The sequence below is a fragment of the Terrapene carolina genome, unplaced genomic scaffold (genome assembly GCF_002925995.2).
Source record: "Terrapene carolina triunguis isolate 2854851 unplaced genomic scaffold, T_m_triunguis-2.0 Scaffold93, whole genome shotgun sequence".
NCBI lineage: Eukaryota > Metazoa > Chordata > Testudines > Emydidae > Terrapene > Terrapene triunguis.
This window is the reverse complement of record NW_020664444.1, coordinates 15,742,150-15,755,268: the sequence shown is the minus strand read 5'-3', so window position 1 is coordinate 15,755,268 and position 13,119 is coordinate 15,742,150. Positions and strand designations below refer to the sequence as shown.

Sequence of the window (13,119 nt, the reverse complement as noted above, 5' to 3'; positions counted from 1 at the left end):
CTAAACCAGAGGTGGATGATAAGCAGTGGGTGTATTGTCAATAGCTGCATTTGTGGCTAATTCACACTGATGCTTGCCTTTCCTCCTAGCACCGCACACTGTGGTGACCCATTTTACTGCTGACTTTAGCACTGGCACATTTCACTGCTAATTCCCATTATTGCTAACCTTAGGACAGTGTTGCTTCAGATGTGTATTGCAGAGTGGAGACTGCGAATGAATGACAGAATCAAAGCGTTCAGTGTCCTCAGGGGAGGGAAGTTCTTAATTGCTTAAGAGCAACTCAGACACCTGATCGCTGAATCATTTGCTCAGGCATGTTAGTATCTGTAAAGTAAATGGGATTAGAAGTGAAAAAGCTCTGTAAGGATTTTTTTAAAAAAATCACACAAAATAAAATGACAGAATGAGTTAATTTTATGTAGGGATTTAATAATCTTACATTCTGAAATTTTCTAGTGCACTTTGCCAGTGGTGGAGATGGATGTGTACATAGAGGGTTGTTTCACCTATAGCTGAAATGCAGCCACCTCTGGGCTTTTAACGGCAACCAAGAAGTCTAAACTTCAGACAACGTTTAGATATGTGGAATATAATTATCCACAGTGCAGTTTGTTCAGGATATTGGGGATAACTCCCCTAGTTTTGCAAAAAGTGCCGCGGACTATTTAACTACTGCTTAGCTTTAGGTCCTATATGGTCCCTCCTGGTACTGACTCAGAGGGAAGACTGTCTCCTGTTGATTTGCCAGTATCTTTTCTTGGCAGTCTCCTACCCAAACCTTAATCCAGCCCAACCCTGCTTAGTTGGTGAAATCACAGCCCAGTTTTGTATGGCTGCAGATGTGGTTTCCCTGACCCGTTACACTCCTTTCTTTCTTTCAGCTTTGCCCGGAAGATGTGAAGGACTTCTTAGAGCACATGTCTGTTGCAAGAATAAACAAAGGCTGGGAATTTCTACTCCCTTATGATGAAGATTTTGTTAAAAAGCATCCAGATGTGGTTCAGAGGCAGAATATGCTGTGGATGGGCATTCAGGCCAAGTAAATGATTTGCTTTATAAATTACAGATGTACAAGTACCAGCTATCCCATGACTATAGATTGTAGCATGGTAATATTTTGATCTGCATTTCCTCTACATAAAGTTGTCCCTTTTAAAGGGCAGTTGTATGATGGGACTGTTCCATGGTTCCCAATTTCACTGGACTGTTGACCATCTCCAAATGCTTTAGCTCCTTTGGCATTTTTGAAAGGCTAAAGCGGAAATGTCTGTGTTCGGGTGTGGGAATGCCAAACTAAAAAAAAATACTCTTGTGTATTTTCTCTCTTTAATTTCAGATTAGAAAAGGTCTATAATCTATTAAAGGAACATTTGACACCAAAGAAACAAGATGGACAATCAGGTATATTAATGGTTAAGATCATTATGAAATCTACTCTCCCGTTTGTGTTTCTAGTGTAATTTCTGTGCATCACTGTTTGAGATAGATAGATAGATATATATTTATTTATTTATTTATTTATTTATTTTTGCATGAGTCTGCAGTTTCCCTTTGATTGTTTGGGGCAGATTCTGGGCTACGTTAAGGTGATCTTAAACCACCAGGGTGGGACAAAGCAACCTTAAAACTGCCCTATAGGGGCAACTGAGGATTCCCCAGCACAGATGAATCCATGCATGTAATGTAAAGCTAGTAGAGCTGACTCTACAAACAAATTTCCTCAGTAAGGGCAGTGCAGTCCTCCGAGTAGGAAATATTTTGGGGGAGGGGGCAGAGCCAGCACTCTAGTTAGTCTCACCGTTGTGACAGCCCCATAGTTTATAAACCAGTGGAAGTTAGCAGTTCCCCTACTCTGTTCTGCCATGGCTGATGATTAAACTATTAGTTTAAGAGGGGGTCTAAGGAGGTACAAGGCCTTCTCTTTTCAAGGCGATTCTCCACTGTTGCTGCCAGTGAAAGTTTAAAGCAGCTGTTCTGTAATCATAAGAGGTTGTGAAAACTTGAGATTCCAGGGAGATTGAACTAAGTACTTGGCTAGTTAACAGACATTGGAGTCCACGGAGACTGCAAGCAGAACTGACAAATGGACACATGAATACATTTCAATACCCTCTATCTTATCTGGTGGGAAGGATTAGGTGTTGGGTTATTTGGAAAAGAATTAGTAGGCCTAATGACGTATGTGCTGAGTATGTGCATGCAGTTTACTATAAAACATAGTGTACTTTATCTTACTCCCTTGGTACTTAAGCTTGCAATTCCTCTATCACATCCCCATTTGCTGAGAATGGATGTACAAAGGTGGCGGGATTAGGGAGGGAGAGCACTCCCCATTTCCAGACCGGGTAGTTACTACAGAAAAGAGGTTCTCAATCTCTTTCATGCTATGGACCAAATCCTAATAGAGAAGGTCTGCTGGATTCTCAACCTACCCTCTGATTAGTGATCACTCAAATCACTTTCCCATCCATTCTCCCATTTGCAAGCATGCAATATCTGTGTGGTAGCTATAGCAATTGCTCCAGCTGGTTTTCTCCTTGCAACAGATTCTATCGGCATCCAGCCTCTCTTGAAAAATCTTCTCTTGCAAAGATGTCAGGAGTCTAGGGGCGCAGGCAGAAATGTGTGTGCAATTCCTGATTCACACAGGGCTTTAGCACTTGCACAAGCATGTTTTCCCGTGGCCCTGGGCTTTAGACTTCTGAAAAGTCAAGCCCTAAGTATCTTGCTAGCAGTTATTGAAATGGGTCTCTGCTTGTTCAATTATTTTAAAAACAAAATCTAGTCTGAAATCAGTTTGGGGTCTTGGATCTCTGGAATAAACTGTTCAGTGCCATTAATTCACTAAGGTCTGTTTAATAAATATACTGCAGCATTAATGTCCAAGATTTTCTGTTAACAGTGTTGTATTCTTGTATCTTACTAGCTCACCCACTTCTGGTTTCTGGGGAACAAAGGGTCAATATGGCTAAAGCAAAAGTCAAACAGAACTATGGGCTGCTGGAGAAAGAGTTGCAAAAGCAAAAGGCAGAGGGCAAAGCAAATGACTCTCCATCCAAGATGGATATTTCCAACGTCCGCATTAAAGAGGAGCCTGTGAGCGATGAGGAGCCTATGGACGCGTCCGCCTATGAGAGTATGAACAATGGCATGGTCAATGGCATCCATTCAGAGGAGAACTCCATGGACTCATTAAATGGCCACTTGCCAGGCGGGTGCACGGATCGAGTTGCACAGGAACTGAAAGCGTTTGTGATGACGACGTTTAAGAAACAGTTTGTTCTCACTCTGAGTGAGCTTAAACGGTTATTTAATCTTCACTTAGCCAGTCTGCCCCCAGGACACACGTTGTTTAGTGGCATTTCAGACAAAATGTTACAAGACATGGTATTGGACACTGGCTGCAAACAGATTTTGGTGCCTGTAAGTATCCTCTTTATATTGTACAGGTGGGGAAGGGCACAAGTGCTGAGTGGCTGGGGTGCTTTTAAACATACCGTGACCTACACAGTGCCTCCACACTGTGTGGTTGGGGCAGATATCCCCCTGAGCAGCTGCCCCGGTACCTCGGCCCATTGAAATTGGGGCTTTGTCTGGCTGACTTCCTCCTTCCCACAATCTTTGCTTGAGTGCTGGCACCCTGCAGTGCTCTCCTAGTCAGCATAAAGGAACTCAGAGGTACAGGTTCCTATGGACTGGACCCCAGTGCTTCACTACTTGTTATCCTCACGATTCCATGGAGCAGTCTGAAGTGATCCAAATCCCAGGTCCATTTGCCTTAGCCAGGGCTGAACAAGCTCCCAGTTCTCAGGGCTGCCGTGGAAGGAACAATGGTCTCTGTTATCTCGGGCACAGGACACACCTGGCAATACAACAAGTGGCTGGGAAAAGTATAGCAGGAGTCGCATGCTGTGCCTGTGCCACATTTCTTTGGTCACTGGCTGTTAAATTTCCTTTCCTTGCAGGCGTTTCTGTGGCTGCTGTAAAGACAGGGAAATGTTTGTAGGTTTGAGAGCTAGGACTTCCTGCAGCACTGCATGAAGATAGCTCAGTTAGTGGAGGGAAGAGAGCTACCATTGTAGTGAATGCAGAGAGAGCCTGAGGGCGAAACCAGTTTACAAGCCAGGTAGCAGTCCTGGTCAGTTTGCAGCTAGGGAGAGAACTTGGAGTCCACTGCCTTTAGGGGGAGAGAAAAAGAGAAGGGACAGTTGCTTGAAGGAGGAGGCAGGACAAAGTGCAGGAGGAGGACAGAGTGCGGGGAGCAGGAAATAATTCAGAAGTAGGACTAGAGCAGAGGAATTAAGACTCAGCTAAGGAACAAGGCCTGTTGCAGGGAAGTAGGAATACTATAGTATGGTGGCCATGCATTGTAGGTATACAGTGTAGCAGCTGGGAGTTAAGTAATGGACTTGAAATGCTGCTAGAGCGAGTCCCCAATTAAATGATTTATTCTCCCTTCTGCCCGGTGACTACTAAATCCTGGCTGCAGCCCTGCCCATCCTGGCTGGTTTTCCACCTGGAGCCTCCTCCTGTGGCTGTTGCAGGGTCTCGCTTTCTTTCATGTGCCATGTGATGTGGCTGCATGTACTGCGAATGTTAATTAGCTGAGGCCGCTGCTGGCGGGGTCACTTCAGGTTGGGTTGGTTTTGAAACTTTATAAATTACTTCATTATATTATTACTTAAACTTCGTGGGGAAGGAAGGGAACATACTGTTTTTTAAAAAACAACTCCTGAGGAAGTTGGACAGGTGAGAAGGAATTGCCTCTCTGCTGTGGAACATGTAACAGAAGAAGCTTTAAATATAGAACCTGATTCAAAGCCAAACGTTCCCTACTGAAGGGACATGTGGAGGCTTTTAGGCCCATCCAGCCCACCAGAGCATGGCGTCCGTTGTCTAACGTTGGCTGCAAGTGCATTGGTTTTTCCTAAAAGGCTTATTGTGAGCCTTGTTGCAAATCCCACTGTTTAGAGAGAGTCGCTGCACTGCTGCAATCACCAGCTTAAATCCTCTCTACCAGGAGCCCCTTCCCTTACCTCTCGCAGAGGGGGTTGAGATTAGTTGGGGCGTGTTTATACTCGCCAAACACTCCATGTGGACATAGGGCTTTCTTGGGCATGGGCTGCTTCCCTTGGTGGATCCTTTGAAACCTAAGACCTTCTTAGCAGTGCAAGGACCTTTCATTTTATCACTTGATACAATAATTGCATGTTAATTTTCTGAAATGAAGTTGCTCCAGTGATTAAAAACTAATGAATTGAGGTAATGAAAACAAGGCCCTCCAGGAGGGGTGCAGTCAAGCTGCCACATCAGAGAAAATGCATTGCTAAAAACTTGGTTAAAGCCTTTACCTGTTCTCTCCCATAGAAATGAAGGACTGACTCTGACCTGATGCGCTTAGAGTTCAAGTTAGTCTAATGGTTGCTGTGTCTTTGTACTAGAACCCACTGAGATGCCACTTGGCTGCAAACGAGGCCATTAGGCACCTATTGTGGAGGTACATTGCTTGCACATGCTTGGTAACATCTTCAAGCCAAAAGCAATGCTCAGTCATTAGTGGTGGGATCCAGAGAGAGAGTCTCGGGTAGGCCTGCACTTGAATACAATTGGCTATTGTTTCCTTTAGCCTAAGCTTCCAGGCAACCGGACAGGCTAGGGCAAGAGAAAGGAAGCCTTGAACAAATACTTTTGCTGCATAGTCATATTCAGCACTCACACTTGGAGTGAGCCTCTGTTTGAAGTTCCACAGTCCCATGGGGAGGATGTTTGCACACAAGGAAAATCCATTAACCTCCTTGAGTAGTGGCACCCTTCCCCCTCTTATGGTTGCTGCCTTTCGGGCTGTGGGGACATGGTGGCAGCCTTCCCTCACTGGGATCCCTTTCCTAGGTCTTTGAAGGGCACTGTAGGGCCACTCCACCCATCTTGTGTCTTGATGGGAGCATTCTAGGAAGGATTGCTGGCCTCTGCCCAAATCCTGAGGCGAGTCTATGTAGTGAGATTAGCAAGAGAGTGAGATGATCTTGGCAATAGTGTCTTGCAGACTCTTCACAAAGGGGGAAGATGAGAAGATTTTTCTTTTTTTATCTCCCAGTCAGCTGTTTCCTTGAAGGCATTCTGGCTGCTGAGACTTGGTAAAACTACATTGGCTTAGAACCAGAGTTCCTGAACGGCCAAGATAAATGCAGTCATAGTAGTGTGATTTGGTCAGGGAAAGAGCAGCTTGCAGTACAGGTCTGTTTCAGAGATCTATCAGACAGAGAAGAGCAGGTGATATGTAACACAGTGTTGGAATAAACACTTCTTGCTCCACGCATTGTCCCTCTCACAGGCCTTGACCATAACTCATTTTCCTGTGAGAATCTGATGTGCCTGCTTTTATCTGGGATATGCATACCATAGGAGGCCAGCCTTTATTAGCCAGCATTCCTTTGAGGAGAGAAATGTTTGAAGTGTCAAGAGATTGTAAAAACAACAAGGAGTCTGGTGGCACCTTAAAGACTAACAGATTTATTTGGGCATAAGCTTTCGCGGGTGAAGAAGTGAGGTTTTTACCCATGAAAGCTTATGCCCAAATAAATCTGTTAGTCTTTAAGGTGCCACCAGACTCCTTGTTGTTTTTGTAGATACAGACTAACACGGCTACCCCCTGATAAGAGATTGTAAAGTTTGTTAAAATGTACATGTGTCTCACAATATTAGAGCAATGCAGGGTTCTGAGCTGCTAATCTCACCAGGTAGCTCCTACCAAACACAATTTTCCTCTTTACAGTAAGATTACAGATTAAGTGTGAATGTAACTACTAGGATTTCTGGCACAGTCATCTAGGGCTCTCATCTAAGCCTGTGAGGGGTGAGAGAAAAGGTATGTTTCGTACCAGCTAACAGTTAAGTGTGACAAGAAATGGAATGGAACAAATGACAGTCCCTGTGCCATAGGGTAGGGGATCTGAATGGGCTTGTGCGCCTCCGATGGTTGATTTTGAAAATTAGGTTGTCTGGCCAGTTGGCAAGGAATGAATTCTTAGTGACCTAAAGGAGGAAGCATGTCAAGAGTGAGAGCATGCTCTGAGGGAAGATGTTGAGGCTAAAAGAGTTTTTTTTTATTTTTCCATGTAAGCATTTGTATGGCATGAGAGTGGTAAGGTGGGGGCTGCTGCATCACTTGTGAGGTGGAGAGTGGCGCAAGGGCACGGCAGCTGAGAAAAACCAAAGGCTTGTTTCCCTGCATGGGTGCTTGAAATGAAAAGTGTTTCATTTTCTGAGTCTGCAATAAGCAAGTGCCTGGCTTCACAAGCAGTTTACTGCTCACTCTCGCGGGATTGTGTAGCCTGTCCACAGGACAGTGATGAAGGATGTTTCAGCAATGCCGTGTTTTTCCTTCACCCTGTGTGGGGTAAAGTTTTTCCATGCTTTTGGGGCTGCAGGAGTGACATTTGAATACCTGTCTAATCTAATCTGTCTACTGTATCTATCTATTTATTTTTTATTTATAGATGTGTATTACTGTAGCACCTAGGAGCCCTAAAAACTTCTAGAAAGAATGAAATCCTGCTTCATGCAATAGCAGAGAACAGCTCGGAGAGACTTTTAGCTTGGAAGCAAATGTGTCTGTCAGTTGCTGCTTATAGGAGAGAACTGAATGTTTTGTTGCCATGAAATATCCTTTAACATTCAAGCACTGGAATCGCTCTTTCAGTGTTTAGCAATTGCATCCAAAGGGTGAAATCCCCCCGCTGCCCTGGCCTCAGTGGCAGAGAGCCTGCACGAGCCCTGTGTGCCAGTTAATTCCCACTTACACCCTCAAAACAAAGCTTAAGCAGTTCATATGCATTGTGGGTGGATCCTTAGTGCATGAGTGAATTTCACTAATAGTGAATAAAGGTGCCGATCAAACATGACTTTGGCTTAATTGGGGCAATATAAGGCTGCTGAAGTGTTCCTGGAGCTTCCAACATTCACTCATTCAAGATGATTTGTTTTAACAGCCTGTAACTAAAATTAAAGCAACCACCCTGACTGGTGCAAACTGTTCTTAGTTTCCCCCACAGATTCATGCTGTTTCACCGGATGAACTAAAGGTTTATGCACTTTGGGAAGCTGGTGACATTTACGACCAGGTAAAGGCAAACATGGCTGTTAATCTAGCCAAGTCATTCCCAGGTTACTGGTTGCTGGGAGCTTGGTATTATTTGCATTCTTGCTTTTAAAAGTGATACAACAGGCTGCCTCCCCCTCCCCCACGCTCGCCCTTGGGGTCTGTGATTTCCAGTGCCAAGATACTCCAAGCTGGGAGGCAGTGCTCAGTCCACAGTAGTGATGATTGCTTCACTGTGGTATGGGGGAATGGACAGAAGCAATAACATACGCTGCTCACTAATTAAACGCTAGTGTAAATAGCTGTAGACATGAGTAGCACCAGTTCGCTGCTCCATTCAAACCAGGCCTTAGAGCATATTAAACTCTGTTCCTTGCTGTTTAAAAAGTCAGCATTATCCAATAGTTACCCTGTGGCGATACCTGAGGGGTCAGAATTTCCTTATAGCTAGAATGGTAAGTAACTGTGGCACTTGTGGGCATACACTGCCTTTTTAATTGTTACCACTGTAAATTGAGTGTAATGGAAGCAGAAAGTCTGTGCTCACGATATAAAACAGTTTTCACAGGAAAGACCCCCACAGCAGCAAGCTCTAGATGTTCATTATAGAGAGTCTAGTCAAGTGGAGTGAGCAGACGGCCAGGAACTCCTGAGTTCTAAACTTTGCTCAAATTCTATCTCCATTAATTAAACTTTCTCTGCCTCAGTTTCTCTGTATGAGGGGGATAATACCTTCCGCACAAGGTGTTGCAGGAATTAATTAGCTAACATTTGTACAATGGTTTGAATACAGAAATACACTGTACATGCTAAGTATCATTTTTATGCTTGCTATAGTTCTAGCATGCTAGTATGGGACTGTTTGGAGAGGGATTTCCTAAGGAAGATTCTGAATGTGTTGTGCCAAATGATGTACCTAAAAGCTTGTTTGGAGCTGATGGTGGTTTTCTTGTTTCATGTTTAGAAATATAATGCAGATAATTTTTCTCTCGTGTGTTAAAATAAACTTTTGTTTTAAAGCATCGGCAGGTTTTGCTTAAAATCTTTACCAAAAATTATCGAGTGCGCAGGAACGTCATCCAGCATCAGTTGAGCCAAGAATGTGGAGAGGATCTAAATAAACAGGATGTGGATAGAGTGATAAAGGTAATGCATCAGTTTTAAAAATCATGTACAAAGCTCTTGTTTAATGGTGGTTTTGATATAGTCAGTACCAGAGCTTTTAATATATTGGCTTCACAGAAAGGACCAGATTCTACATGGAGTTACATTAAAACGATGGTGTTGCTAGCGTGGTTTCTGTTATCATGTGGTTAGGGCCTTATTTTCAATCTGTTTGATGTAAAATATACTTGTTACATTCTCACTTTTTGCCAAAGGGCACTGACTTTTTTGAACCTATCATCATATGGTGTTAACCCAACAAATCTTTTTCTGACGTGGGCTAACAATGAATACAAAGTGTAATAAATGTACTTTCACGATTATTATTAAACGGTACTGCGTTAAACATTAAGGGGGAAATTTTCAACATGACCTGTTGTGAGCTTAGACATGGGATTCTCATTAACATTAATGAAAGTTGGGAAGCACAGTCCCCACACATATCAAATTAAAAATACATCCCCTTATGCTCAAGGGGAGTTTAAAGTTACATAGGCAGCAATCAGCAACAACAACAAACCCCCCCTTTATCAGTTAAAACATTTTATGAAAGAATGTTTACCAGTTTAACCCTCATGTATGCTCTGTCTTTGAAAGAGCCACCCATTGTTTCAAGGTGTTGCAAAACATACAAGGAACGTCTGGCGGGCCATACAGGCGTTGATTAACATGTATTAAAGTGGTATGGTGTTGCTAAGTAGAAATCCACCAACTCATGTAACTTTTAAATAATTATTGCTAGGAATTGGGTCACTCTGGCACTAATTTCAGTAAATTACATTCTTAAATGCTTTCCAGAATCCAGGCCTGTATTGTAGATTAATTGTGCATTGGAAAGATTAGGGTTCTGTTGCTTTGATAATATGCAGTCTGGCTTTATTCAGTGTCCCTGGTCTTGATTAGAAGAATCTGGTCTTAATATTTAAGATGAAACCTAAAGCATGTTGAACCTGTTCAATGTAACACACACTGCTGGTGCAGGCAGATTTTTAAGAAGATAGGTGTGCCTAAACATTGACTATAACCAGGAGTGCCCAAACAACATATGTGCACATTTTCATGATACAGCTATTTAACAAGGAGTATACCTGCTTAGGAAGTAAATGCACTTTAAGTCACACAGCTTGTGCATCTGTATCACATGCCCAACACTGGGGTGTGTGTATGTGTCAGTCTTCATTTTCCCCTGAATACAGGTGAGTCAAAGCTGTGCATGAAAGAATCAGAAATAAGTCTTGAACGTATGATTAAAAACTTGGTCTGCAGAATAAACTATGTCAACCCCTCTTTTCAGCTTGCTAGTTTCCTTCGTTTAAGGTTGAGTATTTGCAGTGTACTAGGCTTCTGTGGTCTGAAAGGTGTAGTAACTTACAACAAAACAAAAACTCCTTTCCCTTAAAGCTGTGCATTTTCAATCATAAGGGGTAAGTCAGCTGTTGTTGAATTTACCTACTGTAGAGTGTGTGTAAAATGAAAATTCAACACAATTGATGCTCTCAAAACAAAACACTCAGTTCATGTAGATGCCTCAGGTATCCTGAAAATATTTGCAGGTGTGTGGCTAATAATAATTTGGTCAAAATATAATCCAGTGGTTTAATAGTTCAGTCTAATAAATTGCTTGTTTGATTCTGCACTGTTGCCTTTGGTGATTGCCTGTTCATTCCAACCCTCTCCCTCTCTGGCTTTTCACCTCAGCTTCACTATTCAGCTGCCCCTCTGACCCTTTTCCCCTCACTCCCACTGCCCTTCGAAGACCCCTCTGTCTTCCGTTTGACTGACACCCCCCCCCACACACACACACACACAAATTGTGGAACTAACATGTTCCCATTATATTGTTCACTCTGCTTCTGTGGTTCTATCCCTTACCCCCACTCTGTGTCTAAGACCATACTGGGTCAGACCAAAGGTCCATCTAGCCCAGTATCCTGTCTTCCGAAAGTGGCCAATGCCAGGTGCCCCAGAGGGAATGAACAGAACAGGTAATCATCCAGTGATCCATCCCGTTACCCATTCCCATTCTGGCAAACAGGCTAGGGACACCATCCCTGTCCATCCTGGCTAATAGCCATTGATGGACCTATCCTCCATGAACTTTAGTTCTTTTTTGAACCTGGTTTATAGTCTTGGCCTTCACAACATCCTCTGGCAAGGAGTTCCACGGGTTGACTGTGCATTGTGTGAAAAGTTCATGGAGGATAGGTTCATTAATGGCTATTAGCCAGGATGGTCAGGGATGCAACCCCATGCTCTGGGTGTCCCTAAGCCTCTGATTACCAGATGCTGGGATTGTATGGAAAGGGATGGATCCCTTGCTCATTCCCTCTGAAGCACCTGGCATTGGCCACTGATGGAAGACAGGATACTGGGCTAGATGGACCATTGGTCTGACCCAATATGGCCATTCTTATTTAGGGACTGGCTGCTATTCTGGGTTTGTATAGTACCTAGTACAATTGGACTCTGTTCTTGGTTGGTCTTTAGGGACTATCATAACAATAAATTACAGCTTCAAATGGCCCAGTTCAACAGATGGGCTGCAATCTTGCAACCCTGACTCGTGGAATTAGTCCTATTGCTGGATCCCATCCCATGGTTTAACTAGTGTGCTCCTAACCATGTGAAAAGTTTTGAATTGGTCTAGTACTCCTAGAACCATCATAGTTAAGGTAGGGTTGATGGGCCAAATTCTGCCCTGCTGTAAGTGGGTACAATACATGAGCCAATGTTGCCACTATACACTTTTGATTTTTACATTGTCTGCTTCTTGGAATCTATATTGTGATTTGGGAGCTTTCTGCCTCTGCTAATCGGTAATACTCTAACACTAGACTTTTCAGTATTAGTAACTGCTTTTCTCATTCTCCCCAGGACTGCTGTGTAAGCCATGCTGGAATGTGGTACCTTAAAGGGACAGTGCAGTCTTGACAACAGTGGTGTGCTTTTCATTCCATTATCTCCAAGACAGAGGAGGAAAACTGTAGTGGGCATAGACAGAATAATGCCTTTGCTTCAGGGAGCAAGGGGCAGAATCTGACCTACTTGTGGCCACATGGCCACTGCAGAAAGACGGTTAGTGATGTCAACATTCACGCACTTGTTTGCATGGCCGCCTAAACGCAAAGAGCATCGAGGAAGAAAATGTGGGACCCTATCTGCAATTTGATGAATTTGGGATTCCTAATGTATTTTGCTTCTCATTATTTCATTCTAATAAAATAAAAACACATACTGACAGACATGATGGAAAATCATGGTCTAATATTTTATTTAGTAATTAATGCCAATAAATGGTAAGTCTTGTTTACAAACATCCAACTTTTATTATATGCCTAGAAGGTCATGCTGTAGTTTGCGTGTTAAAGCACTCCCTCTTCCCACTTAACAAACAAACAGACCTATTAATGCTCATGAAAGTTTTATATGCACCTGGGTTTGTGGGGAAAAAAATCCCTGTGTCTTAAACGTACTAATTATACATAGCAAAAACAGTCTCATCAATTGTTTACATGACAAGTTGTTTTAAAAAGTAATTACATATAAAGCAGATGTAATGTATCCTACTTGATTTTTTTTTGCATACCTAGATGCAGGTAGAGCAAGGTAAGTAACCTTATGCACCATCTGAAAGGTGTCCAACTGTAGTTATCACACTTGGTGATGTAAAACCTATATTTTATGTAACTTTTTCAAATAAAATTTTATCTTGAAGATCGACTATGGCATCAGCCTCTGACCCCCATGTGTTTGTCTGTGAACAGATAAAAGCAATATAATCTTTTATGGACTAGAGAAAGTTAACAGAGAATGACTTAGCTGAGGGAGTGGGGTGGGTAGGGATAAGCTAAGTA

At 42.9% G+C, this 13,119-nt stretch overlaps 1 protein-coding gene across 1 annotated transcript in view; it reads left to right on the top strand.

Moving 5' to 3' along the window:
* POLR3E (RNA polymerase III subunit E) overlaps positions 1–12,991 on the top strand; it is a 37,835-nt gene extending 24,844 nt beyond the window's left edge. Inside the window, exons 16-21 of the mRNA XM_024208471.2 lie at positions 885–1,042; positions 1,340–1,404; positions 2,930–3,426; positions 8,043–8,123; positions 9,122–9,247; positions 12,140–12,991. Coding sequence (XP_024064239.1) covers positions 885–1,042; positions 1,340–1,404; positions 2,930–3,426; positions 8,043–8,123; positions 9,122–9,247; positions 12,140–12,196 — 984 coding nt within the window. The 3' untranslated portion in view covers positions 12,197–12,991. The remainder of the gene's footprint in view (positions 1–884; positions 1,043–1,339; positions 1,405–2,929; positions 3,427–8,042; positions 8,124–9,121; positions 9,248–12,139) is intronic.
* The last annotated feature ends 128 nt before the right edge of the window (positions 12,992–13,119 follow it).